Consider the following 27,588-nt stretch of genomic DNA (forward strand, 5'->3'; position numbering starts at 1 on the left):
AATAGGTATTTTACAAAATTCAAACGAAATAGGTTATTTTAATTTACATATTTAAACAGAGAATTTATTTGATACAATTAACTTTTACTAAAACTTATGTATTTGGGTGAGATTTTTCTTTAGTCACTTTTTTTCTGTCTACAAATATCAAACTTAAGATTATGCTTAAAAGATATGTATACCAATTTAATCTTAGTTTAGTTGATTATGTTATATTATATTACGGGATCACACATCACCTACTGTTTGTAAATGTCGTTGAATGATTGAGGAAAGCCTTAAATTTATAATATTTTCTTCTTTGATGGCCTTATTATTAGGACTGTGTTTATTTTCTTTTAAATTTTTTTAAAAAATAAGAAATAATATTTTTGACACTAAAGATAGAAAAATGACATGTCTACAATCCATTTGTATCACATAACCAAGTAACAATTTCCATGTTCTTTTTTCATTAAAAGAAAATTGTGAAACAAAGCTAAATTTGTAATTTTTCTCGAACAACCCGTTTCAACTGTCCCAAGCTGCTTTAATTTTTATTTTTTTTTCTAAAATGTAATTTTTTAGTTTTAATTTGATTTTGGCAAAAAGAAATCCCTAATTCTATGCTTCTCTTCCATTCGTTCTTCCTTACTGCTGCTTAAGTTGTATTGTTGTGATATGTTTTTACCATGTTGGCATGATTGAAGCTGGAAAAAAAATTATGAAGAAATAACCATTGCAAGCGACAAGTTTAAGAAAAGAAATTATAAAAGGAAACAAAAATGATGAAATTGATCCCATAAGACAGTGCTTACATAGCTCTAATCGATTCATAAATAATACATACACTAACCTTTCTTAAGCTTAACCAAAACGAACCCAGCAAAAGATGAAAATTGCTTGGTCCCAAAAAACAGAATGCCAAATCTCGTTTATTGTAAGTTCTACAGTTGTTGACATCCTGGTGCAGATTCCAGTGAAAATTTATCGCAAATTACCCTCTCCCAAAACATCAATCATATTATACAATCTCTTCTCATCCTTTGCTTCAATCTGCATACATGAAGTAACAATAAAGGATTGTGTATACAGTGAATGGTTAAAGCAACGTCCAAAACAAATGCAGCATATGTTAATTATATAAGTTACTTGCTTTTAATTTTTTTCTTAAATCTTATTTTTACTTGTACAACTACTTTTAACACATTAAGAAGAAAATTTCATTTTTCCTTTTTATTTTCTCACCCAGAAATTCTTATGGAGAAGTTTTCCAAACTAGTCCATAGTCTTGTGGTATGACATTCTTTGGTAGGCAAGGTGCAGTCGTACTACTATATCTCAGGAATGTTGAAGAAGGAGAACAATCGCTAGTGGTTACAATTGTTTTAACCAATTGTTTTAACTAATGAAGGGCATCCGCAATCATAGGTTGAGATGGATGCAAGGGACTCAATTGCAAAGGCAAAGCAATAGATAGAAGAGAGGGAATAAGTGATGTGACCACGTGAAGAGGGCATGATTTAAGCAAAGTGGAGGTGGGGAGAAAAAGGGAATGGAATGTGCACTCTTCTACAACTCAGATTTTCTCTCTCTCTCTCTCTCTCGGTCCTTCTTGTCTTGTTCTAAAATTCTGTTTGCAGTTGCTGTAGGTCGTGGCTCAGAGTCGTGACCCCTTTTCCTTCATTGTAATTATTTCCAGTGAATGAAATAATACTCTGCAGCAACTTTATCATTTTGTTCTTCTGTTATATTTTTGCTCCTTTCAATGGATAGTCACAAAAGATGGTTAAATCATAAGGAAGTATAAGCACCTTCTTAGCAAGAAACAATACAGCATCAACAGTGCCTTCTGCATATATTGATCTACCACAAACATTATGTTGAAATTCAAAAGAAACCCTGCAACAATTTTTTAAAGGAACATAATATAAGAAGGATAAGTAGTTAGGGACAAGTACAAATGTATCAAAACATGATAAAAGAAAATGAAAATATCAATCCTTACGTGTCATCCGGTGATGTCAAATGATACATATGAAATGCATGACCAGACAAATGCTCTTCTGGGACTCCAACCATTTCAAGTTGTTGCGTGCGATCCCTGATCAATTTTATCTAGAGAAATTCACGAAAGGAAAGAAAAAAAAATTCAATAAGAATTTATAGTTCTTTTAATATGAAGACCACAATTGGCAACTTGTTGGCAATATGAAGTTATGCATGTTACTCTAACCTTAACTGCGAGTTCACAGAAAAAGACAATCTGACAACTAGAAAAAATTCACAGTGAACTATACCGGTAAAATACCAAGATAAATGTTCATCTAATAAATTCAAAACCACACAGATGCACACGCAGTTCAGCAAGAAAGGATACGGTAAAGAGTATACAAGACTATACAGGGACGAACCAACCATGCAATTCCATCTAACACACCTGATCCATATCAAAAGACACTCCCAGTTTGTTGAAGCAAGAAATTACAGCCTTCGCAGTTCCAGATGCATCAACTTTGCTTGCTTGATGGGACTCCAGCACCTACAATCTTTGACGATTGCATCAGATTTTAATATTACATCAAATAGAAAGATTAATTAAAAGAGAAGCATCATTAGAATTAAAAGGTTTACGAAACTCAATGACATTTTTACTTAAGAATCACTAATCCAAACATTTTTTATTAAACATAAAACAAGATGCCTTAAGAAATCCCTGTCAAAAACAAGTAGCACCTAGAATGTGAAATACTATCTTTTGTTCAGAGATAAATATGTTCTAATACTTTTGTATTGGCAATACATATGATAGCAACTTCAGCATCACCGTAACTCACTTTCCAATTGCCGACAGCAGCACAGTACTCTCTAGAACAAGCATTACCAGTCCTACCAAGTAGCAGTTTAAGCACCTAATTTAGTTGCAGCAGTCATTTCAAGTTTCAAACATTTTAAAACTATTGTCGATTTATTTGTACAATATGACTATTTGAACCTCTTTTAGTGAGCTTTAATTTTACTCAAAACAGAATAGAAAGAGACACGTGGAGGAAAAGGATAAGTGCCCCCTCCCCCCACAAAACACAAAATAATATTTTGTATTTCCACGTTAGGCTGAAAAGAGACAATTCAAACATGGTGTACTATGATAACTAAGTGTTCCGCATCAAACCTTTCCCAAGCCCCAAATGTCAATGCAAGAGTTACCTGTAACGAATACCCCGAGAAAGCTCCAGGAAATTGCTCTGCCATAATTTCCATAGCTGCAAGAAAAGCAACAACCTAAAGAGAAAAAATATAGCAACATAAGGGTAACAAAATACAAGGCTGTTAAAGACATGGAAGTTTGATCAAATTTCTCTCCTTATCATATATATACCTGCTTTCCCATTTGCGGGGATATCACAGCATAATTCTTTGAGTCTTCAACAGTCTTATGCAACAAGTCCCTATCTCCACCAGTGGTTCCCATCACGAAGGGCACCCCAACCTTACAGTATAGCTCAGCATTGCCTGCATATGAGAATGAATTCAAAAATAGCTCCAATACTATTAAAATCTTCATAAAACACTCCAACTCACAGATCATAGAATCAGGCCACGTGTCTGGAATTTAGATACATAAAGTACAATGGTCAATGAGAAGCCAGTGTACATATATTTTGTACTGTCAATTGTAGATTTGTGCACCCAAAAAAGTTTCATTTTAAGATAAATCAGAAGAAAAACATGAAAGATATAAGAATTTGAAACATCAGGTTTTCTTTCATGATAGTAAGATTTCATAATTTACGTCATAAAACAACAGCAATGCCTTGTTTCACCCAAAGAAGTCAGTTACATGAATCACAAGACATGATTCAGCTCACTAAAGACGGTATCTTACAGATAGTTTACATTATAAATAAATTTAAAACAAAAAAACAATGATTTGATTATTAGTAGGAGCGAGAGAAAAAAGGTAGATGAAAAATAAAGTGGAAGTTAAAGGTGTAGAGAAGAGAGATAAAGAGACAAATGAAAATAAGAGAGAAATCATAGAAGGGTATACCACACCATTTTATAAATTCTTTCCATTCTTTTTCTCTCCCATAAACAATCCACATCAATTTTATACTCACTCCTCCCTCCATTTCAGTCCAATTATAAATATGCTTCGAGATACATTACATACCATTAACCGCATTTGGTACTGTGTAGTCCACAACAATCAAATTTGGATATTTTTCAAGGGCAGATGAAAGAACACTCTCCCTGTTAGAAGGACCATGCACAAGAAAATCCTTTCCACCTATCTCAAAAGTCTTTCCAGACTCCTCTTCACGGCCAAATGACTCAGGAACAACAAGCAGCCCAGCAGCTTCCGCAGCATTAATCACGGCCTTTCCCATTTTTCCAGTACACGCATTAACCTAAACAAAATTTAGTTAAATGCAAGTAAGCTAATTGCACTGTGTTTTGCAACTAACCCCTCTTCGGATAAACTTATCTCCGCAGTCAATTACAAAAGATAAAAAAGTTAAAGTAAAATGAGCTTCTCCCATAGTAGATGAGATTGATAGTACCAAAATTAAGGGTATTTTAGCTGGGAGAGTCTCAATTCATTTTTTTAAGTGCATATATAAGTTAAGAGATGGCATTTCTAAACAAGGAAAGTAAAACAAATAAGCATGTCAGGAATACTAAATACTAATAGTTATGACTCAGATTCGTAAGAACTTGCATGCAACAATAATTATTCAGTGCCCGTTTGTTTTAAACTGGAGAATCAGTAATTTAATAAAGCAATGCAAATTGCAAAATGAACTCCTCTTAGTGAATTACCATTATTGGAATACCCGTGTTTTGGGACGAAGGTGCAGACTTTACGAGAGAAGTTTGAACGGGCGTGGCTGACATCGACACTACAGGGAACGAACGCGATCTCCTCTTCTGCGAAACGGGGACACTGGTTCTTGTACTTGTGCTATTGGCGAAGAATGCGAGATAATTTTGGTGTTTGTGGAACAAGTTGGGTGTGGTTTTCAGAAAACATGTTGCCATTGAAGACGAAGAGTGAGGACCTGAGCTCAATTTGGGGTTTAGGGTTTTAGCATTTTGCTGCCTTTTCTGAGAATCGTTCCAAATTATACATATTTTGTGTTATTTGTATGAAAAGAATATAACAATTAACCTAAAAGTAAGTAAACTTAAAATATAACTATCAAAGTTCAAAGTAAACTAAAACAAAATTATTATTACCAAGTATTTACTCATGAAATAAATTTAAATTTAGTACTAAATGTGTTTTATTGGGAATATATTTGGTTTTCGAAAAAATGTGCAAATTTTAAATCTAAGAGATTCTTTTAAATGCTCTTATTATTCTAAAACTGACCCTATAAGAAATTAATTAAATATAAATTAATTTAAAGATTAATTATTATGTTAATTAAATTAGAAATTATTTATATCTAAAATAGTTTTCATTAGTAATAAAAAATTATAATATAATTAAATATTATATTTTTAATAACTAATAATAATAATAAAATATTTATTTATTTAGAGATAATTTTCTTAACTTTTTTAAAAATATAACTAGAAAAGAAACTATTTCTTTAATTACTTTTAATCTATTTTAAAGACTAGTTTTTATTAATAAAATGATAAAATTATAAAATAATTTCTTTATTACTAGTTATCAATCATACTATTAAATACTTTAAAAAAATTATCATTGGATATTTTATTAATTTTTTGCAAACAAATACGATAAACATAAAAGATAATTTATACTAAGCAAAATGTGCTTTGGATTCGTCACTTCACTATGCCCCTGTTTTGCATAACTGACTAAAACAGTGCATCATAGCAAACCCTAAACGTGATTCTTCTCACCGGCAACCTTCACGGCGGCTTCTCCCGCAGTCGCTGTCCATTAGCGCTGCTCCTTTTCTAATCAGGTCCTAATTCTTTCCATTTCTTCTACATCGTGTTCTTAGGACTAAGACGAAACGTGTTTTTGTGTATTACTAAATTGGTATCTCATTGTATTTTTTGTGTGTATTATTAATCTTATTACCACATAGATTACGTGTTTGAGAGTTCAGATTGAGGAAATGTTTCCATCTGATTTGACACGTGTTGTTGTGGCCTTTACTGTTACTGAGTTAGAAGGTTAGATAGAGTTTTGGAGCTTTGTTAGACCAATTTGTTTGTCCTTGTGATAAGTTGTTTTTCATTCTTAACTTCTTTGATTGTTCCTTCCATCTTGGATGGTCTGTTTCCGTGGTTTGTTTGTCGCTGTAAATTTTGGTTATGTATGGATGGGGGAATTGTTATGAGTAAGTTGTTGCAGGGCTATGCTTGAGGCTTGTTCCATGTCAACTTTCAACTTTTGCAATAAAAGCATATAGGTTAGGTTTGAATGTTGATCTTCTGCAAGCTGTCTAAATCCGTTGGTGCCGGTCAAATTCTAGTGGCTCCCTGTTCTTACATATTACAATGTCAGATTATTAGTTTGTCAGATTTTCGCTCTGATCATCATTTAACTGCCTAATCAATGTTGTGAAAATCGTGAGTGGTACTCGTGCACGATCCTACTATATTTTAGAAGAAAACATGTTGATTCGCATGGAAGATAGCTGGTTGAGCGATCCTGTGAGTAGGTAGCTGGATCGGAGCTCTTCTGGTCCTGCTGTAGTTCCTCTCTCTGTTATTTTCATTTTTCTAGCGCTGCGGGAGGAAGAGAGCTCTTTTGTCTTTTTATATTTGGAGTTCAGCTGGGCTGCCGAACTGTTCCTCTACTTTGTTTTAGGTTTTTATTGTTCTGGCTGATAATTATAATGGCAAGTGGAAGGACTGATACTGTTACTTCACTGCAGCAAAACTAGATGAATAGTATGGGTGATTCAGACAATACTAGAAAAAGATCAAGTCAAGAAGAGACTAGGTACTCATCAAATATTTTCAAGAGGAGGGGCACTCAAACTACTATTAATTCCATTTTAAAGAAGAGTGAGAGGGAGGAGGCATGTCAAGCAATTGCTCTCTTCTTCTACAATAATGCTATTCCATTTGATGTAGCAAACAGTGAAGAATTTAAGAGGATGATTGACTTAGTTTCTAAACAGGGTGTCGGATTTAAGCCACCGTCATATCATGAAATAAGAGTGAAATATTTGAAGCAAGAGGTTGAGAAGACTAATTTGATTCTGGAAGAACATAAACTCTTTTGGAAAAAAACTGGATGTACAATAATGATAGATGGATGGACGGATAGAAAGAGGAGGACTATACTTAATTTTCTAGTAAATAGTCCAAGGGGGACTGTCTTTTTGAAGTCTATTGACGCTTCTAACATATGCAAGACAACTGAAAAAAATTTCAAGATAATGGATGAACTTGTTGAGGAGGTTGGGGAAGAGAATGTCATCCAAATTGTAATCGATAATGCAGCAAATTATAAGGCAGCTGGGGAATTGTTAATGCAAAAGAGGAAAAATTTGTATTGGACACCTTGTGCAACCCATTGCATTGTTCTAATGTTGAAAGATTTTGAGAAAAAAATACCACTCCATCATGAGACAATAGCCAATGGTAAGAAAATCAAAACATTCATTTACTCAAGAAGTGATCTTATCTCCTTGTTGCACAAATATACTACAGGAACAGATTTGATAAAACCAACCAATACTCGTTTTGTCACATCTTATTTGACTTTGGGATGCTTGAATGAAAATAAGGGATCACTCATTAGGATGTTCACATCCAAGGAGTGGCAATCCAGTCCATTTGTAAAAACTAAAGATGGACAATTTGTGGAAAATTTGATATTGGACAAAGGATTTTGGAAAAATATTTCGAATTGCTTGAGAGGTGCTCTTCCCCTAATTAAGGTGTTGGGCATGGTGGATTCATATGAGAAAGAAGCCATGGGATTTATTTATGAAGAGATGAATATTGCGAAAAAAAAAAATACAAAGTCTTTTCAATGGAGTTACTGAAAGGTAATACTTTCACTTATATTTTATTTGTAATTTTTTTTTTTAGAAATATATACTTGTTTTGGAGATTAAATTGTTTATTTTTTATCTTATTTAGCTACACTCCCTTTTGGGAAATCATTGATCAAATATGGGATAATCAATTGCATAGGCCATTGCATGCTGCGGGCTATTATTTTAATCCCATGTTACACTATCATCCTGAGTTTGAAGCTGGTTATAAGGTGAAACGGGGAATGTATGACTGTTTGGAGAGGTTAGTGGGAGACATTGATGAGATGAGTAAGATTGATTTTCAAATGGAGAGTTTCAAGAGCAAGTATGGATTGTTTGGTAGTCAGATAGCTCAACATGCACTCAAGACCAAAACTCCATCACAATGGTGGGAATCATATGGTGATGAATATCCGGAACTACAAAGATTTGCAATTACAGTATTGAGTTTAACTTGCAGTTCGTCTGGTTGTGAGGGTAATTGTAGTGCTTTTGAAAGGGTAAGAATTTAAATTTATGAAATTGATTTTATAATTATTTTTTAAATGATAATATGATGTGTTAATTAATTTTATAATTATTTAGGTCCACACTAAGAAAAGAAATCGTTTCCAAAGAACCATGAATGATGTGGTGTTTGTTATGACTAATTCAAGATTGATGAAGAAGAAAGATGTTAGGAAAACAAAAGACTATAATATTGATGATTTTTCTTCTGATGATGAATGGAATGGGGAGGAAAATGAAACAAATTCAAGTTTAGATGATTTAGATGAAGACATCATTGATGGTTTAGATGAAGACATCTTATTTGAAGTTGAAGAAGATGATGCTAGTAGAGGTGGTGTTGCTACATCCATGAATGATTTGGAGGTTCCTCCAAACGCTAATAATGATGAAGGACATGGTAGAGATGATATTAATGAAAATGAAGATCATTTGGAGGATGATGATTATCCTATGATTAATATAAATGATCTTTTTAGATAGTTTCTTTGTATTAAACATTTATGAATTTATATCTATATATATATATGTTCACACATATTTGTGTGTTTGGTTTAGCTCATCTAACAGTTTGTATTTATCTAACAGCTTTTGGTATTTAACATGCTGGACTCTCACAGCAAAATAAACTCAGAACCCCTCACCATAGGGAAATTTTCCTGTTAGGAAGACCCAGAGGACTTTCAACTAGCACAAATTGCTGTGCATATATAACATCTCTTTTTACGTTCCTTTTATTTTATTCACTCCCTCTCTCTTCCTTTCTTCTGCTCTGTTATCTGTGACTGCATTACTAGAAGCTGCAATGGCGAGTAGATGACTAACCAAGAGAATATCATTACTGCAACCAATATGCAGGAGAAGAAACTTTGTTACTCTTTTTTATTTTAAGTCTCTTATCAAGAAGTAGTAGAACTGTTAAATTTAAAGGTTCTTAAAATGAATTATAGTTCCATTAGCTCTTGGAGTTTTAAACCCAATCTGAAAGTATTTTCACTGTCCATCCATGGAAAAGAGGTAGTTTAAGTGCTTAGCACTTATTTATGTTTTATGGTTAAGACTTGTGATTTTTGAGGTTAGGGGAGCTAACCCTAATCTCTCCAAGCACTTGGCATAGCTTTTATAGTCAATTAATTTGTTGTATGTCTATTCTGTTGTAATTGTTAATGAGAAAAGTATGTTCCTTGTATGCGTGGGTCTGTCAATTAATACTTTGATATGTCCTGTGGCGTCACTTGGCTTACTTTTTATGGATGTTGGAAAAGAACCATCATTATGTTGTCACTATTTACATTTTCTTTTTGGAGACTGCTCCCATCCCCTTTCTGTTAATTTTTAGATTTCTGTTATGCAAACAGGGTCCAACTGGCTGGTTGGATCAGAAAATCAGTGAAACTGATTCAAATAATCCATAAAACCTCATCATATTGATTTGTTCATAAAATTGATTTAGTAATTTTTGCCTGCAGAAATTTATTTAGAGCATTGAGTCCCTGACTTAACTTCTCAACTTCGAAATGTTCTCTTGAAGAGGACAGACTGAATATGTTCTTCCCCCCTTTGGTCTTATTTAAATTTTAAGAGGTGCAGGGATGCATAACAAAGCTAATGAATGCTTTATTATATAGAGATACTTATATACCATCACCCTAGAAATTAGGTGTAAAATGTTTATATGAATTGAATTTTCTCATCTTTGGGGTGGCGCCCTTTAAATTGGTGTTTGGTCTGAGGCATTAGTTCCGCTTCCTTCACCGTTTGCACTTTGCCTCTCACATATTCCCAAACAGTGAAACTTGTTGCTGCAAATACATAATAAATAGAAAGAAAGATACCCTTTTGAGAGTTTTCCTTTGTTGCATTCTTCTATTGTCTTATTTGGTCAAGTGTTGAAAGAGAGATATCATATATATACATACCAGTTTAGTTGATTTGCATCATATCTCCAGTGTCAAAGGCCAATTCATTTTTTCTAGACATTAAAAGATTTATACAATTTTCTTCTTTGGTGGAAGATTTTGTACTGCACCACTTGATGGTGGTTTCCAAGAGAGAAATCAAGGTAGATATTTTCTTCTGTTGCCCGATATATAAGATCTCTCTCATCACACTCTTTCTGATTTCTATTTTCTCTGTATTTTTCTTCTGTATAAGATCAAAGTTGATATTTTTTCTTCTGTATATATGTATTTATATTACCATTGATGGAACTGAAAAGTTGTTACTGAAGGGGAAGGATTGTTTAGTAAAACAACTATTTCTTTTTCCTTTTTTCTTTTTCCTTAATATTTATTTGTATAAATACTGATGCTAACAGGGAAATTTACTCGTAAATTTGAAGAATTAACACAAAAAGGCATCTGTTTCAAGGAATTCCTCTATCAAATGAGTTGGATGTCTGGTGTGACTGGAACTTGGAATTGGAGGATGTATGATCTTAGAATATAATCTATACATGGCTCATCTTCTTCCTCAAAATAGGTGAATATAAAGTGAAGAGCTTGATGAACTTATGTTTTTAAATGATTAAGGTAATTTTGTTACACTATTTTATTTATATTTTTAAATTTTAATCTCTCTAGATAGTTTTTATTTTATGTTTTTCGGCAGGTAGATAATAATTGTCTGTTTGAAGCTAAAATAGAAGGTTTAGACATTTCTTTAAGCATATAAGTTTGCAAAATCTTGTTGCCAAATAGTTTATTCTTATGTCTTTTTATAACCTGGAAAACAGTTTGCAGTTTCAGTTACAAACAGGAAATCCTGATCATATAAGTCATACATTTTTACTTAAACCATAATTGATAATACTTGTATAATCTGCAAACACTATTTCACATTCCTTATTCTTCTTTATCTTTCTTTTTGTTACCTTTTATCACCACGGTATGATCTTATCTACACTTTCCTTATTTTACTTTCCCTGGTATTTTGAAATTTGTTTATATTAATAATTAATTTCCCCACAATTATATAATTGAAGACCATCTCTGATGGCAGGGCTTATAAGCGTAGATTGTCTACCTTTAATAGACTCAATTATGAATGTAATTATTATTTTTTAATTCTGGCATGTTAAAATTGTATGTCAAATGTTTCATTACATCAATTTAAATAATGCAATTCAAATTTTCTATATCTGTTCAAGAACTTATCCTAGACCAGTTTGTATTTATTTTATTTTCTTAAAATTCAAGAATAAGAATATTAAGGAAATCAATGGTATTTGCAATTGCACCACTGTTTGCAGCAATTGGTAGCTAAATGATATTTGACCAAGCTTTCAGTGCTTCCAAAATATCCACATGCATTTTTATTCTTATATAATGCTTTTTATTGAACATCTAAAATTAATAAAATAGTTATAATTATAATCAATTAGTTTAAAAAAATAATTGTAAAATGTTGTTGGCTTAAATTTATTTTTTTACTCCTATTATGTAATTTATTATGTAATAAATTGTTTATCTCTTTTTTTCAGTCGTATAAAAAAAGCTTCATTTTTTTTTGGCCCCCGTTCATTCCTTCCTTGCCCAACCCTCACCATTTCTGCATCTCCTCCCTCCCCACGGTTCTAATGTTACGTTTCCTTCTCTAGAAAATAAGAAAAGAAAAAGACTGTTAGTTAGTTTTCCCCCTCTCTCTTTGTATTATCTTTCGGTTTTTTGGTAACCTAAGAAAATAAATAAGAGAGAACTGAACTAAAGCCTCTGCACTTTGATGTTTTTGTCGGAAAATCTCGAAATACATGGGAATATATGTGCACTGCGTTCTCTCTTATTTTAAACCGTTTTGACAGCTAGTGATTACTTTCTTTCAGGTCGAGCTTTAGTTAAATTCAATGACAATCTGATAATCAGCATTAAGCATTGTAGAATTTAGGTTTTTAATCATGCGTTTGGATCTTGGCTGACTCTCTATTCGCTTGTCTTTTGGTGAAAAATCTTTTTTTGATATCAATTCCAGTGTTTAAATGTATTTTTCAGAATCACATGTGTCCTCTGCTTCCTTCAATTTACTCCTTATCTGGCTGTAGTTATTTCAAATGCTTCTAGTAAGTTTGTACTTAAACAGTTAGCTATAAGTTTAACTATGTCCAGCTCTGTTAGATCAGAAGTGGTGTTGATTTGCAATTAACCATTTGTTTATTCAGATTTTAACTCCAATAATCATTGTTTCCATTTCGTTCAGTTGAAAATGAAGTTTCTTGATTGGTACTTGAAGATTGGGGTTGTATCTGCTTTGGTTGGGGCTTCTATGGAGGTGTTCATGATCAAAACTGGCTTCTGTGTGAGAACTTTCCTTTCTTATTCTCTAACCCCTCTTGCCCTGCATTACCATTTTCTTGATTTTCCATTTTATGCTCTTGTGGAAGCCGGTTTCTAAATTTATTATAATTTTGCATTCTCGTTAATATGATATGGATCTTTTGAGATTACCTATTGAGGAAGGTTGGTTTGGTGGTAAAAATGGAAGGGGAGAGTGGGATAGGTTGTGGATTTGAATACTCCTCTAACAAACATATTAACAACTAACACTTTGCGGATTAAAAGAAAAAAAAAAGGATGTGGCTTTTAGGTTTGCTAGATATTTGTTTTGGCTTATCAAGAGAATTTATAATTGTTATCTTAGGCATTGCGATAACCCTCATGATTGTTTTTCATCAAAGGATTTTGACTATATAAAATTTTGATTTTGTTTCAATTTTTGCTTTCCTTGTATTTGTACAGATGATAAAGTAACTGTTTTGGAGTCGGAAAAGCGTGCCTGGGAGAATTCCCCGGATGCTCAGGCAATTAGACAAGCTCTCAACCCCTGGAGACAAATTGACTCAGAAGAAAGAAAAAGGTCCTGACTCAAGTATGAAGCATTTTCTTAAAATCCCCCAGTCATTTTTTGAGAACTCAAGATTTATATGGCAATATACTGGAATAATATGATATCAATTGGATTAGCTATTATGTTATGAATCTGGATCTGGTATTGTCCATCCAACAACATTGATTGCTACATCTTGTCAGCTAGACCCAAATCATGCAACTTTGAGATGGCTCACAGACCTTCAATTTTGATATCTGGCTTTGAATTTTTTATATATTTTACTTGACTCTTGAAGAAGTGTTCGCTGTTTTCTTGCTAATATGATACACATACAAACACCAAGACGAGTGCAAGTTTGTAACATTATTTTCAACCAAAAGAAACTTAATTTGCTTCGTTCCAAGACATTTACCTCTTGTATACAAGTCTTTTGATATAATCCTACTCTTTTACAATTTCAATTGACCTTTGCTTTTAGCCAATCTATACTTCATCTCCTGCAGGCAAAGGAGAAACACATTTCGGGGCTGCTTCTTATGGCACTATCACAGCTTCCACAATGTTTCCATTGACTGTCATAATCATGGCCATTCACTAATTTCTTTTCATCTTCATGACTGTCACCTTCTTTGTCTATTCGTTTTGAAGAACATATTATCTTTATTTTCATTATGAATCTATGATAGCAATAACAAGTAGGAAAAGTAGGAACTATGGTTGGGTCGACAGTAGAGATGAAAGAGGCTGTTTGAATAAACTTCTCAAATATCACTTACCGAAGAAGAAAAAAAAATGAATCAAGTTCCTATAGTAGTTAAAACTTAAAATTAACTTATAATTTGCACTTCAACCTTTTTATAAATTCTCTTATCTTACTTCTTTATAAGATAGCCCCTGGACGCGCACCCAAAAACCCTATTAGACGGTTCCTTATTCTACCTAAACTGAGACCATCTACTACAAAAAAACAGTATCATAATGGTAAAAATAGTTCAAAATAGAACAGATCAGGCACAAACAAATGAAATCTAAACAGCAAACTAAAGCAATAAAGAAAACAACACATTAATAGCATAAAGAGGATGATTAAGCTCTTTAAGCACTTCCTCCAGAATCACAAGTTTCATAAGGGCTAGTTCAAGTATACAACATTTGTGAGAAATCTGCACATAGGTTCAACGGCAGCAAATAAAATGTTAGTAAACAAAAGAACACAAGACAAATTCTAAAAACAAAATGGCACATGTATACTAGCAACCGGAAAAGAAATAAACAAAACAAAACTATGTCTAAGAAAAAATTCAAAACAGAAAATGTAAACATAAAGAAAACTAAACTATTAAAAAGAAAAGAAAAACTACTAAAATGAAAACTTTGGCATCCAAAGTCAATATGCCCATATGTCAAAATTGATCTTTTTTTTTTAATTTTATGTAATACATTCCAGATTTCCCTAATCATGGAATGATCTTACATTGGATGTTTTATGGCATCGGATATATTGAACTGAACTAAATCATCTCCAAATTCCAATGAGATAAAGTGTCTCTGTATACATTAATTTTCGTCTTCGCAGTCATTAAGAACGGTCTTCCCTAAATTAATGTGTGAAGTTTTCTTCTTGAATGTTCAAAATGTAAAAATCAGCTAGAAAAATCAATTGGTTGACCTTCACCAATACATCTTAAAGCACACCCAGAGGTTGGGCAGTGCTTCTGTTTGCAAGTTGTACTATCACATTGAAGGGTTTTAAGTCTTTGAGTACTTTATAAATGGTTGATGACATTACATTGATAAATGCTTTAATAAAGCATTTGCTATTGTCAATTCTCCAATAGTGCACAGTATAGTGAAATTACCTGGATCTTCACATTTCTAGGGTATTTTGTTTTGACATAAAGTTGAGACCGTTTGCACCTTTGTATTTTTCAAGTTCCTGTAAGTACAAATTTCTTTAAAAAATTTAGCATATTTGGGAACCTATTTTATAGCCTCAGCAATGGAGTGTTGATTTCTACTTTTTGAAACATCTCCATCAACTCTTTGTCACCTTCTAGCTTCTTTTGTGCTACTGTAGCTCTTGTTTGAAAGGGTAATGGCATTTTCTACATTGTCTGCTCCAGCGGGGCTGTTTGATCAGTGGAGATTTTCTCTTTTTCTGCACTGAATTCTTTCTCGCTTTTCAATGTTATAGAACTTACATTGCTTCTCAGATTCATCAGGGGTTGAGAAGGTATTGCTCCAAAATTTTGTTGCTTAAGTTCACTTACAGTGCCCCAATTGGATCTTCAAGTCATTCATTGTGGCAGATAGGTGTTGATAGGATTGTTGGATTTGTTGCATATGCAGGGCATTTTGTTTTACAAGTTCTTCCAAAGAGTTATTCTATACATGTTGTTGGTGTTGTTGAAACTGTTGAGGTTGTCCTTGCCTGAGGCATTAAAAATCTTGGTTGAATAGTTAGTACTGCATTAGAGGAAAGTTCATTTGTTGCTGAGTTTACTGATTCTTACAGGGTTTGGAGGTAGACGGTCCATACTTCATATTGGAATATTCTCCCTACCATGGATTATATATGTTTGAAAAGGGATTGAACTGCTGCTCCATTTGATTGTAGTCTCTGCACCTTAGGGAATGGGAATGAGTTCAAATTTGTGGACAACTCGTTCACCGATCTTAAGGCGTCCCTCTTATTGAATTGTTGTGATTTCTCAACATGTTGGAGATCAAGTAGCGAGCTGCTGCTGGCATCTTGTCCATCAGTGCTTCTCCACTTGATGCATCAATAACATCTTTCTCTATTGGTAAAAGACCTTCATAAAAGTATTGAATTAATAGTTGTTCATTGATCTGATGATTTGGGCACACAGCACATAGCTTGTTGAACCTTTCCTAATATTCATACAAGTTTTCCCCATTCAATTTTAGTATAGCACTTATTTCTTTTCTGATAGACGTTGTCCTTGAAGCTAGAAAGAAATTTTCTAACAAATTCTTTTCATTGTAGTCCAAGTAGTTATTGGGGTTGACTACAAATAAATCCAATCTTTCGTTGTCTAATTCAGCGAAAATGGAAATGCCTTCATCTTCACCAGGTCCTCAATTATATAAGTTGGTTTCATGGTTGAGCATACTACATGAAATTCCTTAAGATGTTTGTGAATATCTTTTCCAACTAGGCCATGAAATTTTGGAAGCAAATGTATTAATGGCATCTGAATCTTTTCCAACATGAACTTGAGTTCGTGTTTAAGTGTCCCCTCATGCATGATTGGCATCTGAATGCATAATGGTTGATAGCCAATAATTGGGTTACCAATCTCTTTCAAGGTTCTTTCACTGTTCGCCGCCATTGATTCTTATTCAAGGTGTTCCAGTTCTGAGCTTGAAGAAGTATAAAAAATCATATGGTTACCCTCTATTACATTATTCAATCTCTTGAGGTCCTTTCAATCTTAGGGTCTAAAGGGTATAGTATATCTCGTTTATTTCTAGTCATATACCTCTTTCAAACCGTCTAATTAGTATTTTGTGAAAGAAAGAATTGTTAGCAAAACAAATATCAATTAAAGTGGAAGGTGAAATTTTTTTCATGAAAACAAAAATAAATAAATTAAAACAAAAGACACAAAGAACTTCAATTGACACGTTATCTCTGACAACGACACCATCTGATAAAGCCTGTTTAGTCGCATCCAGATACCAAAATAAAACTAAGTTCTCCTAATGTAATATAGGCTTAATTTAGGTCGAATTCTCAAATAAATACATGTAGCAAATGAAATTAGTTGTGTGAAATCTTTTGTATATAAATTAAAAGGGAAAAATTGGAATTGAAACAAGAAATGTAAAAACAAACGTAAAAATGCAATGAAATGAAGTTTAGACAAAAAAGTATAAATATGCAAAATGCAACTAGAATAAATGATCTAACATGCGATCGCGAATCCGACCAACAAATGCGGTTTATGCATAATTTATGTAGAAAAGTAATAAATAATCACGTTGGACAATCTAGAATGCAATCGCGAGCTAGAGTGTCTAACATAACCTATACAATATGACCTTCACTTAATTATCAAATAATCTTAGAACAATTGTTTACAGACAGAAAAATGAAGTTGAACATAAATTGGAGAAAACGTAAATGACAAGAAAGATAAATTGCTAGAAAATTAAATTGTTAGAAATGTAAATTGTTGAAAATTAAAATGTTAGAAAATTAAAGTGCAAAAAAACTTATAACCAACTAAGTAATAAACTGATATTTGGTTTTGGATTACAAAAAAAATGAAAACGTAAATCATGGTTAATGTTCTTACCTTCAATTTGTAAGAACCTATATCTAGAGTTCTTGTTAACTAATAGAATAACGTACAAACTTTCAAAAAAACTAATCATTTTGCATATTCTTTAGAGAAATACTTTAGTTGAAAATAAAATTCTATAAAATTAAAGAAAGAAACATGAAACAGACAATCGCCAAACATGATTCAGTTTCGCAAATAACCTAAATACCAAAACTTGAATAAATTTCAAACGAGAAACACTAAAAAGAATAAGATAAACGAAAGAGAAATGACGAACGAATATATTAAAAAAAAATTAAGAACTTCTATTGGAATTAGAAAAATGAAAATAGAGAAACTGAAGTACAAAAAACTGAAAATTTCTTTAACTCATTTTTGTGACTTTTTCTGAATATCCTATATTCTAATTTATCTAACTCTCTATCTCTATTGTACTATGTAATTAATTCTATTTATAGAGTTTTTACATTGTAATGAGTTTCAACTTCAATAATTAGTGACCCCAATTGTTAATATCCTAATTAATTTTTGCAACTTTCTCTTTTATTGTTGACATATTAGAGCCCGTTTATGCATTTTTTCATCATTTGAGCTCTCTATTTCCAAGTTTTCCTTATTCAATAACTTCTTCCATTATTCTTAGGTCAATTACAACTCCAAATCATCTCTTCAAAAGATTAAAATATTACATTAGATGATTTATGCAAAATAAAAATTATAAAATGAAATTTTTATGCGTTCTACTTTTTTTTGGAGAAAATATAAATCTAAACTAAAAACAAAAAATGAAAAAATAAACCTTAAGGAAATACAATTAGTATTAAAAAATACTAAAAAATTGAAAGTTATCATACAGTTATTACTAGCTTTGGCGTTCAGCTGATATTTGTACATTTGTTTTTTATCCCAAAATTTACGAAGTAGTTTATCAAGGGAATCAAGTTGGAAAGGAGTATCTTCCTTTATAACATCTAGAGATACCAAGAAAGCAATCATCTTCACTTTTTCACAATTTATTCTTCACACCCTTAAATAAGGGTTAATTAATAGCGGAATACCAAGAAAACAATCATCTTCACTTTTCACAATTTATACTTCACACCCTTAAAATAAGGGACCGTTAATAGCTTGTCCTTCAAATTTCGTTGAGTTCACCAAGGATATTTCCTCAAGTTTGGTGAAGAACTAATCTTGAGGTTAACCTTGATGCCAATTGTAGGAACAACCGACTCTAGAAGGGGGTTGAATAGAGTCTAAACTAAAATTTCAAAGATAATTACATTACACAAGAAAGGCGTCTAAGAGCAAAGAGAAAAGCACAACACTGATTTTGTACAAGTTCATCGCAAACCATGGATTATGTCCAGTTCTCCCTTAGCTGCTTAAGAGGAATCGCAAAGGATTACAATAAATACTCAAACCTCTACAGGTTACACGAGTACACAAATCTCTCCAAAACCAGTTTTAGTCTTGTCGACCTCTCAAGATATGAGAAAATCACTCTCAAAGAGAAACAATATAAGCTTATTAGGTATACTTTACTGAATGAAGTATTTACAATTATTTAAGAACACAACTTGAATGATTAATAGACTTTGTAAATGTATTTTTTTTTTGCTGACATTAAATCCTTTATATATCTTTAGAAATGATGATTGTTAAGCTTGTAAACCGCAAGTCTTTAAGATTGCACAAATCTCTATTTGCTCTCCATCATTTTGGCATTAGACGTTCCAAAAAAAAACTTTTAGACCGAAGATTTTTACACTTCAAATATGATTGAAATATACATTAATCGAAATAGATAATTATTATTAAATAGAATCAAATATATTAATTTAAAATTCCATACTTCTATATTTTTCAAACATTGAAATATATCAATGATTAAATAGGATTATTTTATTAATACAAAATCATGATTACAAAATAACTTTTCTTTGTGAAAGACGTTACATTTAACACAATTATTCATTTAGATCTAATGGCAATGAACAATGTTATCCATGTAAATGTTTTTCATATACCACCATATCCATATAAAAAAAAATATTCCTCTTGCTTGTGAAAGCACTGCTGTGATTGTATCTTCATACACATTGAATTGTTCAACAATATTGATTGCAGTAAAGATGCATTCATTTTTGCCATGCTTACTTAATCATAGTTAATTTTACCAAGCCTAAAACAATTTCTTAAATTCATCCATATTTTTATTTAAAAAATAAGAGTAATTTTGAAAATTTGAAAAGAGATAGAGTATGTCCCAATTCATAAGCAACAGGAAGAATCTAGCCTAAAACAATTACTTAAATTTGCCTTGCATAACTCATTTTTTAAAATTTATAAAAAATGGAACAATTCAAGTTTTAATTTATAGAAACGGACATTTTTTTTTTTTTAAATTATTCATATTAACTTTTCTTCTATTGTTATTATTAATAAAAACTAAAAGATGTATTTAAAATTTAGATGAATAAATTAATAAACAAAATTCTACAGACATATTTAATATTTTTTTAAATTAACGGTCCAAATATATTTTACACGTCCAAAAACTTATTCACCGTGTATGTTAATACATTTTTTTTTCTGTAACATTAAGAGAGTAATATATTTTTTTTTTCTAATCCTTCATGTACAACAATTAATTAGCTAAATTATTAAAGCACATAAATTCATCGAAACAATAATATTAAAATCTTTCCTAATATACTTTTGCAAGCCCTGTACAAAATACAAATTTATATTTTGAATTACACGATCCAAAATATAAAATCACAATCCACAAATATATTTATATTTTAAATTACATAATCAATAATATAATTTTGTATTGTAGATTGTAAAATAAAAAATACATAAAATTTAAATTTTTATATTCTAAATTTCGTAATCTAGAGGCTTTGGATTCCACTAAGAGGAATTGAAAAAAATTTAAAAAAGGTGTTTGGGTATAGACTGTTTCGCAGGAAGAAACAGCCTTGGGTTTATAGAATAAAGGGGTGCACGTACAACTTATGGGGTGCAGGAAGAAATACTAAAAAATCGAAGGGACTGGTCCAGCTTAACCAAAAAATCTAATATATTTGGGCCTACAAAACCCTAAAGGGACTACTAACAAACCCACCCAAAACACAGCGTTTTATAAGCAAGGTCATTTTGCTAACCCTAAATCTCTCTCCTTTCCATCACAGTCACATTCGGGGAAGAGATCAAGCTCAGCGGCAATGGTGCGTATTTTCTTTCATCATCGTAGCATCTTTCGTTGCGGAATCTGATTTCCACTTATCCATGATTAAGTTTCGTCACATTACCATGTTTTGGTTTTATAGTTTGTGACTGTTAATAGTTCAAGGCGAAAGTTTCAGTATGGTGGAGTTTTGCTTCCTGCGACCCATTGTGCTTTTTGTATTTTGTTATGAGTTTTAAAGCATTTTGTATCTTGTAATGGGTGTATTTTGAATTAAACTCTGCTTGGTGTGTGGCTATCTATGCCTCTTTTCTGACAATCTGTTTCAACAATTTTTTGGTTCATATTAAAGGTTTTTGTTAAGGCTCAGAAATCAAGGGCCTACTTCAAGAGATATCAAGTGAAGTTCAAGAGAAGAAGAGGTGATTTGTTTGTTTTGCTTTTTTTGTTTAATGTCTATGATGTTTCTTGCAAACATTTTCATGATTGTGATTTTTAATCATTGCAGAGGGGAAAACCGATTACCGAGCCAGGATTCGGTTGATTAACCAGGATAAGAACAAGTACAACACCCCAAAATATCGCTTTGTGGTTCGATTTGTATCCTACTTTAATGTTATGAAGAAGAGATGGTTTTAGTTTCCTAAATTTATTAATGGTCTTATTTTTATAGCAAGAAATACTTGGGCTTATCATATTGTTACCTGAAGTTATTTTACTGGCATATATTTTTGTATGAAAACCTTGACCATGTTATTAGACCAACAAGGACATCATCGCCCAAATAACATCTGCTAGCATTGCTGGCGATATTGTCCTTGCTGCAGCATATGCAAATGAGCTGCCACGCTATGGTCTCGAAGTAGGCCTTACAAACTATGCTGCAGGTATTTTCTTAGAAAGTCTGTCTCCCCAACCCTCTTATCATTCGAGTTTTTTTGTGACTGTTTCTCACGCTTTTGTGTCTGTGTCCAGCTTATTGCACTGGGCTTTTGTTGGCACGACGTGTGCTTAAAAAGCTTGAAATGGACGAGGAGTATGAAGGAAATGTCGAGGTACAGGAGTTTGCTATGCTCTGTGTTTATATTTGTTGTCACATCTTATGTAGTTAATTTGTTTCCTTTTTAGGCCACTGGAGAGGATTATTCAGTTGAACCTGCTGATACCAGGAGGCCATTCCGTGCTCTCCTTGATGTTGGTCTTATCAAGACTACAACAGGAAACCGTGTCTTTGGTGCTCTTAAGGTAATCTATTATATGCAATACTATTTGGTGTGCTTTTTGTTTTATTAGTTGACAGATTGAATAATTGTAATGGTTGACAGGGCGCTTTGGATGGGGGTTTGGATATTCCTCACAGTGACAAAAGGTTTGCTGGATTTGATAAGGATAAGAAGGAGCTTGATGTTGATATTCACCGCAAATATGTTTTTGGTGGACATGTTGCTTCTTATATGAAGGTATGGTGGAGATTTTATTTGGCATCATGCTGGGTGGAATGTTTTAGCTCAATTTCAAAAAATAATATTGCCAAACTGTTGTATATTTTTTTGCAGACGTTGATCGAAGATGAGCCAGAAAAATACCAGACACACTTCAGCGAATATATCAAGCGCGGGATAGAGGCTGATTGTCTGGAGGATCTCTACAAGAAGGTTCATGCTGCCATCCGAGCAGATCCTACTTTCAAGAAATCTGAGAAAGAGACACCAAAGGAGCACAAGAGGTAAATATCACTACGATATTTTTGAGAAAGCTTATCGATTCTTTTGATGAATGTGCACCTATATATACATCTATCTATATACATTTTGATTTCGGGCAAGTTTTTTTGTTCCAATTTCAGGATTGGTAGTATATTTAAGTTATTCATGTTTTTTTTATCTAGTGTGTGCTTATTGTTTGCTTTGGCATTTAGAACATCTGGTCTGGACTTCCGGTAATTTAGACTTACTATTTGCTGATTCTAGAATGTTTCTAAAAGCATTTACATTGTTTCATAGGTACAACCTGAAGAAGCTTACCTATGAAGAGAGGAAGGCCAAGTTGGTTGCTCGCTTGCAGGCTCTCAACTCCGCTGCTGGTGACGACGATGAAGATGAAGATGATGAGTGAAAGTTCATTATTGATAGAGTCTAAGTGCTGCATTAGTAGGAGCTATCTTAAGTTTGCATTTAGAGAAACCTTACAAAATTGATTTATTTACTTCTACTGTTTATTTTCTTAATCACAAATTTTGGTTCGATACTTTTTTGGAGTGGAGTTGTCCCTGCTTAATTTATATTTCAACCTTGATTATTACTAGAAGTTATTTTATTTTTAATTTAAGAATCTGAAATTGTAAATCATCTTAGCTTAACCACCGCATGCGGTATCCATAAAGAAATGTTAAACAACCACCATTCCTTAACTGAAAATCTTATTCAAAGCCATGCGATATAATTAACACAACACATATCTAGTGATTAGCACATACAGAGAGAAACTATGTGCATTATTTGTTTTTGTTCTGTTTTATTTAGATTTATTCTTTGATTAGGATTGTTTTGTCAAGCTCTTTTATTCACGGTGATGTCCGTAATTCTACCATTGTTCAAAGCTATTTCTTTTGCAGAATCAAAGTTTTCTTTCAATATGTGTCAATTGAATCATTCTGAAAAGTTTTCGAAATTCAAATATTAACAGATTTTTAAGATAATATCTTACTTATCTTGATTCTGTCTTGATGAAATATGTCTTTAATGAAATATATCTCACTTAAAACATAGTTATGTTTCAACGATTAAAATATATACAAAGATGGAAGGTTTTCCAAAACGCAAAATGCTAGCAGAAGCTTTTCGAAATCTGAATGATATATAGTTTGAAAAATATGAGTATGAAAAGTTTTCGAAAATAAACGTTAACAGAAGGTCACTTGTGCAAAATCTATTGGAATTGCTTATTCTGAATTAATATCTTCGATTCTATTCGATGATAATTGATTTTTCAGTGTTTGAATTGCTTATTCAGAATTAATATCAAAATCTATTGGAATTGCTTATTCTGAATTAATATCTTTTATTCTATTCGATGATAATTGATTTTTCAGTGTTTGAATTGCTTATTTATAATTAATATCAGTGATTCTATTAGATTATAATTGATTTATTCTGATTAATGTATATTTCAATCATTTTTGAATTATAACTGCAACAATTACAATTGAAAAGCTAAAACATTCATATAAGATCAGATTTATCATTTAATCGTATTCATGATTAAGAGTGGTTTCTGTGTGAGAACTTTCCTTTCTTATTCTCTAACCTCTCTTGCCCTGCATTACTATTCTAATGTAGCGAGTATTGATTGATTTTTATGAATCATGTTCTTCTAATGAAATGAAATTTGGAAAATAACGAGTACTCTGTAATACATATCTTTCACACTATTAGTTTTGGCCAAGTTTTCGCATATCAAGAGAAATTATAATTGTTTTGGCTTTATTTTCAAACTATGATAGCAATAACAAGTAGGAACTATGGTTGGGTAGAGAGTAGAGAAGAAAGAGGGTGTCTGAATAAACTTCTCAAATATCACTTAAAGGAGAAGAAAAAAAAAATGAATAAAGTTGCTATCGTGGTTAAAATTTAAAATTAAATTATAATTTGCACTTCAACCTTTTTATAAATTCTATTATAATCGAGAGGTAAAAGGCACCACCAGCGAAATTGAAAACCAAAAATTTGCCAAAAACGAGTTTGGAGAAATTGGGGCAGGAATCCAAGTGCGCATACATTCAGGAGTGGACGATTCACGACGACTGCAGATCGCAAATTGCACACCAAATCTAAGACAGAGAAACACGGAAATAAACACTAACAAAAGATCCAAAATCAGAACCTCCGAAAATAAACCAAGATTTTGATAATATTCTGCTTTCAACTTCTCATTGGTGAGTGCAGATTGTGCTACTTTTTTTTCCTCTCGCTCCTCTGAAATTGCTTGTAACTATTTATGAACACGAAGTGTGCTAAATATACGCATGCCCTTTTCTTGATTTCTCCATTGCAGATTGGATTAAGAGCAAAAGTTTCCGACTTTGAATTATGGTATTGCTGACTGCACTTGCATTGCTTCTGGGCCTCTTCCTCGCTGTTCTTCTTTTCAACCCACGACACCGCAAATCTGGTTCTCTTCATTATTATGCTGCGATACGCAATGTGCTTTTGAAATTTGTGTATGCATGTGCTTACTGGGTGTAGTTACCTTTTCTCAGGGCATAAGGGAAAAGCTCAAGCCAGCTTAAACAATGATAAGGTATTTTACTTACTGTAGCTCGTGCTTTTTCTAGCGTTTTGTTGTGGATTCTGCTGTGAATTCTGCACCTATTTCTATAGATGATAGAATAGGATAATTAATGAGCTTTGTTCAAATCACATTTCGGATCTAGTTGAAATTAAGATAAATAAGTGTTGTAATGTGTTGGTTTCGTTACTCAGGCACTTGGTGAAGTGGGTTTCTTAAGATTTGGTGTCTTTTGGCCATTTTGCTCAAATGCTCAAACCATACTCTAAAAGAAAGAAGATTTGTGTTGATGTTGACGAAAAATGCTCGCAAAATATTCGTTAAATTATAAGTTTATGTTTTCGACTGATAGAAATGTGATATGGCTTGTTGTGGGTCCTCAAAGGATTTCACCCTATAATAAGAGTGTGGAAAAGAGTTTCAATGAGAATGGTGTTACATTCCTCCTTAATGATATGACTTTAGACGTTTTCCTTATTTGAGTTGTGTATAGTGTTAATGAGTTGAGTTTTCCTAGTTTTTGCTTCGTGTTGAAATTTTGAAATTCAGAGAGGCTAAAGGGAATTAACATTAGGGATGCTATTCTTCACAACCTTTCTTATTGAGTCTCCATCTATTCAGCTTAGACTTTCCCTAAAGAAAGATTAAAATGTGTGCTCTTTAGTTGCGTGATAGTTTTTTTATCTAATTGGTATCGTGCATTGTATTCTGTATTCTGCTTGTAGGCATCAAAATCCTACAGTAAAACGGAAGTTTCATTGCATAACAAGAGAACAGATTGTTGGATAATCATCAAGAAAAAGGTATGAGCTTTTTATTTCCATATCAAATATTATGTTCTCAATTCAATCCTATCTATTCTACATTATTTGTTTTTGGTACAGTAGTGTTAATGAGGTTTGAAGTTTGAAACCTCATCAAAGTATCCAAATCCATCATCACTAGCTCAATCCTAATGCTTTAACTAAATTAGCTGGTAATGTTATGATTTGCCATTTTTATCACTGAGATTCATAGTTTACATTTCTTGGGTTTTCTTTACACTGTAGGTATATGATGTTACCTCTTATGTGGAAGAACATCCAGGTGGTGATGCCATTCTAGCACATGCTGGAGATGATTCAACTGAAGGATTTTTTGGGTATGCATTAATTACTTTTTATGCATTACTTATCTGTAATGAAGATATTTATCTATATTTATTATTTGTTTTCTTACTTCACATTTCTTTTTTCTCAAATTTGCCTATAAAACATTTCTTCCTTCCCTCTTGGTATGAACATGCTGAGTTAGATTCATATTAACTCATTATGTATGGCATGAACTGACTGTCATAAAAGCTTAAGCTAATACTTAGGTGAAAGCGCATGGATTGTTTAAGATCTAATAATGTGTACTTCAATATTGAATACAATATAGCATTTCGTGCTTAATTCATCACCTTGTCCTGTTATACCAATAATCTTCGTAGACTCTGTTGAAGGTTATCTGGTCAATACAAGAGATACTGTTAATAAATTAATAAACTGTTACGTGAACATGATTACAGCTACAAACATAACATCATAGTTCCTTCTTCATATTATGTATCAAATTCAACATCAACCCATTCCTCATCGTCGAAATAAGTACTTCACATGATTTTATCTTTGACATGCTCTACCAGCTGTTGATCATAAAAGGCTTCTGACATTTTGTGATCAGTTTGCTGATACCAGTTGTATTCCCTATCAAACAATTTAGTTTATTTTACTTAATACAGATGCAATGTGACTTGATCATATTTCAGTTTTTGAACTAGGCTATAGTGAGAATTGAGAATCTGCGTTTGTAACAAATCTCAATCCTCTGCTTGATCATGTCTGTATTTGTAATTGCTTTTCCAAATTTGTTTTAGTGATGAAGTACAAAAATCTCTCTTCATCTGTCACTTTTCTTACATTTGCTTTGCAGACCACAACATGCAACTCGAGTCTTTGACATGATTGAAGACTTCTACATTGGAGATTTGGAGCAATAGCTTAGTCAGTAGTTCCAGAATTTTAATGTTCAAGAGATGTATGATTTGGGAATTTCAACATTTTAGTCCTTGTTATCTCCCCAAATTTTCATTCCTTGTCTGATCATTTTATCTTCATTAGACAGTAATTCAGGTGTTGCGGTCGGAATGCATGATTTTGATATAATTGAGCATGAAATGAGGCCTCCCCTTCCTCTTGCAATTTCCTTTTCTCTGATTTACTTTATCCATAGTTTATTGATATAGACAAATTTCATATTATACAAAAATATTAAACTAAATTAAAAATTTGTTACTTTTATTATCCATGATTATGGTTTTCTTATTTTATTATTTGCAATTTTATTTTTCAGATTTTAGAAAATCTGCATTTATGGTTTAGTCTTTAATTTCAGGAGCCAAAATATTATTTGATATACAAAATGTGATAGTGCTGAAAATAAAATCAATACATACTTGAATTTTAAGAATGTCTAACCAATGATTTGG

The 27,588-nt window shown here is 32.3% G+C and overlaps 4 protein-coding genes and 1 pseudogene across 10 annotated transcripts; 4 read left to right on the forward strand and 1 right to left on the reverse strand.

The window, feature by feature from the left end:
- Positions 1–732: 732 nt before the first annotated feature.
- LOC137819109 (4-hydroxy-tetrahydrodipicolinate reductase 2, chloroplastic) lies at positions 733–5,145 on the reverse strand. 2 transcript variants are annotated; one of them, XR_016516412.1, is made up of 8 exons: positions 4,804–5,108; positions 4,154–4,391; positions 3,359–3,492; positions 3,187–3,261; positions 2,420–2,528; positions 1,988–2,097; positions 1,794–1,881; positions 733–1,035 (listed from the first exon to the last, which is right to left on the reverse strand). XR_016516412.1 is itself a non-coding variant. In XM_068622854.1 (8 exons), exons 1-8 carry the CDS (start codon positions 5,020–5,022, stop codon positions 967–969), a joined length of 1,035 nt encoding a protein of 344 aa, XP_068478955.1. In that variant the 5' UTR covers positions 5,023–5,145; the 3' UTR covers positions 733–966. The 2 variants fall into 2 exon arrangements, 1 of the variants encoding a protein (XP_068478955.1); XM_068622854.1 differs by having other exon boundaries at positions 2,420–2,521; positions 4,804–5,145.
- Positions 5,146–5,783: 638 nt separating this feature from the next.
- On the forward strand, positions 5,784–9,025 carry LOC137817423 (uncharacterized; annotated as a pseudogene). The gene is made up of 4 exons (XR_016516413.1): positions 5,784–5,924; positions 6,320–7,970; positions 8,065–8,461; positions 8,547–9,025. The product of XR_016516413.1 is annotated as an uncharacterized LOC137817423 (transcript).
- LOC137819110 (uncharacterized) lies at positions 5,785–13,750 on the forward strand. Of its 5 annotated transcripts, XM_068622860.2 has the most exons (5): positions 5,785–5,924; positions 10,786–10,999; positions 12,455–12,522; positions 12,660–12,756; positions 13,199–13,750. In XM_068622860.2, exons 3-5 carry the CDS (start codon positions 12,514–12,516, stop codon positions 13,321–13,323), a joined length of 231 nt encoding a protein of 76 aa, XP_068478961.1. In that variant the 5' UTR covers positions 5,785–5,924; positions 10,786–10,999; positions 12,455–12,513; the 3' UTR covers positions 13,324–13,750. The 5 variants fall into 5 exon arrangements, with proteins under 5 accessions (XP_068478961.1, XP_090152859.1, XP_090152861.1 ...); XM_090296733.1 differs by lacking the exon at positions 12,455–12,522; XM_090296735.1 differs by lacking the exon at positions 12,455–12,522 and having other exon boundaries at positions 10,786–10,949.
- A 6,965-nt stretch (positions 13,751–20,715) lies between these two features.
- Positions 20,716–23,041, forward strand: LOC137817429 (large ribosomal subunit protein uL18). The gene is made up of 9 exons (XM_068620718.2): positions 20,716–20,832; positions 21,145–21,214; positions 21,301–21,392; positions 21,553–21,679; positions 21,768–21,847; positions 21,921–22,037; positions 22,118–22,252; positions 22,349–22,518; positions 22,796–23,041. Exons 1-9 carry the CDS (start codon positions 20,830–20,832, stop codon positions 22,905–22,907), a joined length of 906 nt encoding a protein of 301 aa, XP_068476819.1. The 5' UTR covers positions 20,716–20,829; the 3' UTR covers positions 22,908–23,041.
- A 1,193-nt stretch (positions 23,042–24,234) lies between these two features.
- LOC137817430 (cytochrome B5-like protein) lies at positions 24,235–27,301 on the forward strand. Its single transcript, XM_068620719.1, has 6 exons — positions 24,235–24,726; positions 24,846–24,962; positions 25,051–25,091; positions 25,805–25,882; positions 26,129–26,220; positions 27,033–27,301. Exons 2-6 carry the CDS (start codon positions 24,881–24,883, stop codon positions 27,097–27,099), a joined length of 360 nt encoding a protein of 119 aa, XP_068476820.1. The 5' UTR covers positions 24,235–24,726; positions 24,846–24,880; the 3' UTR covers positions 27,100–27,301.
- Positions 27,302–27,588: the final 287 nt, after the last annotated feature.

This window comes from Phaseolus vulgaris, chromosome 10, assembly GCF_051622355.1.
Source record: "Phaseolus vulgaris cultivar YP4 chromosome 10, ASM5162235v1, whole genome shotgun sequence".
Lineage (NCBI taxonomy): Eukaryota > Viridiplantae > Streptophyta > Magnoliopsida > Fabales > Fabaceae > Phaseolus > Phaseolus vulgaris.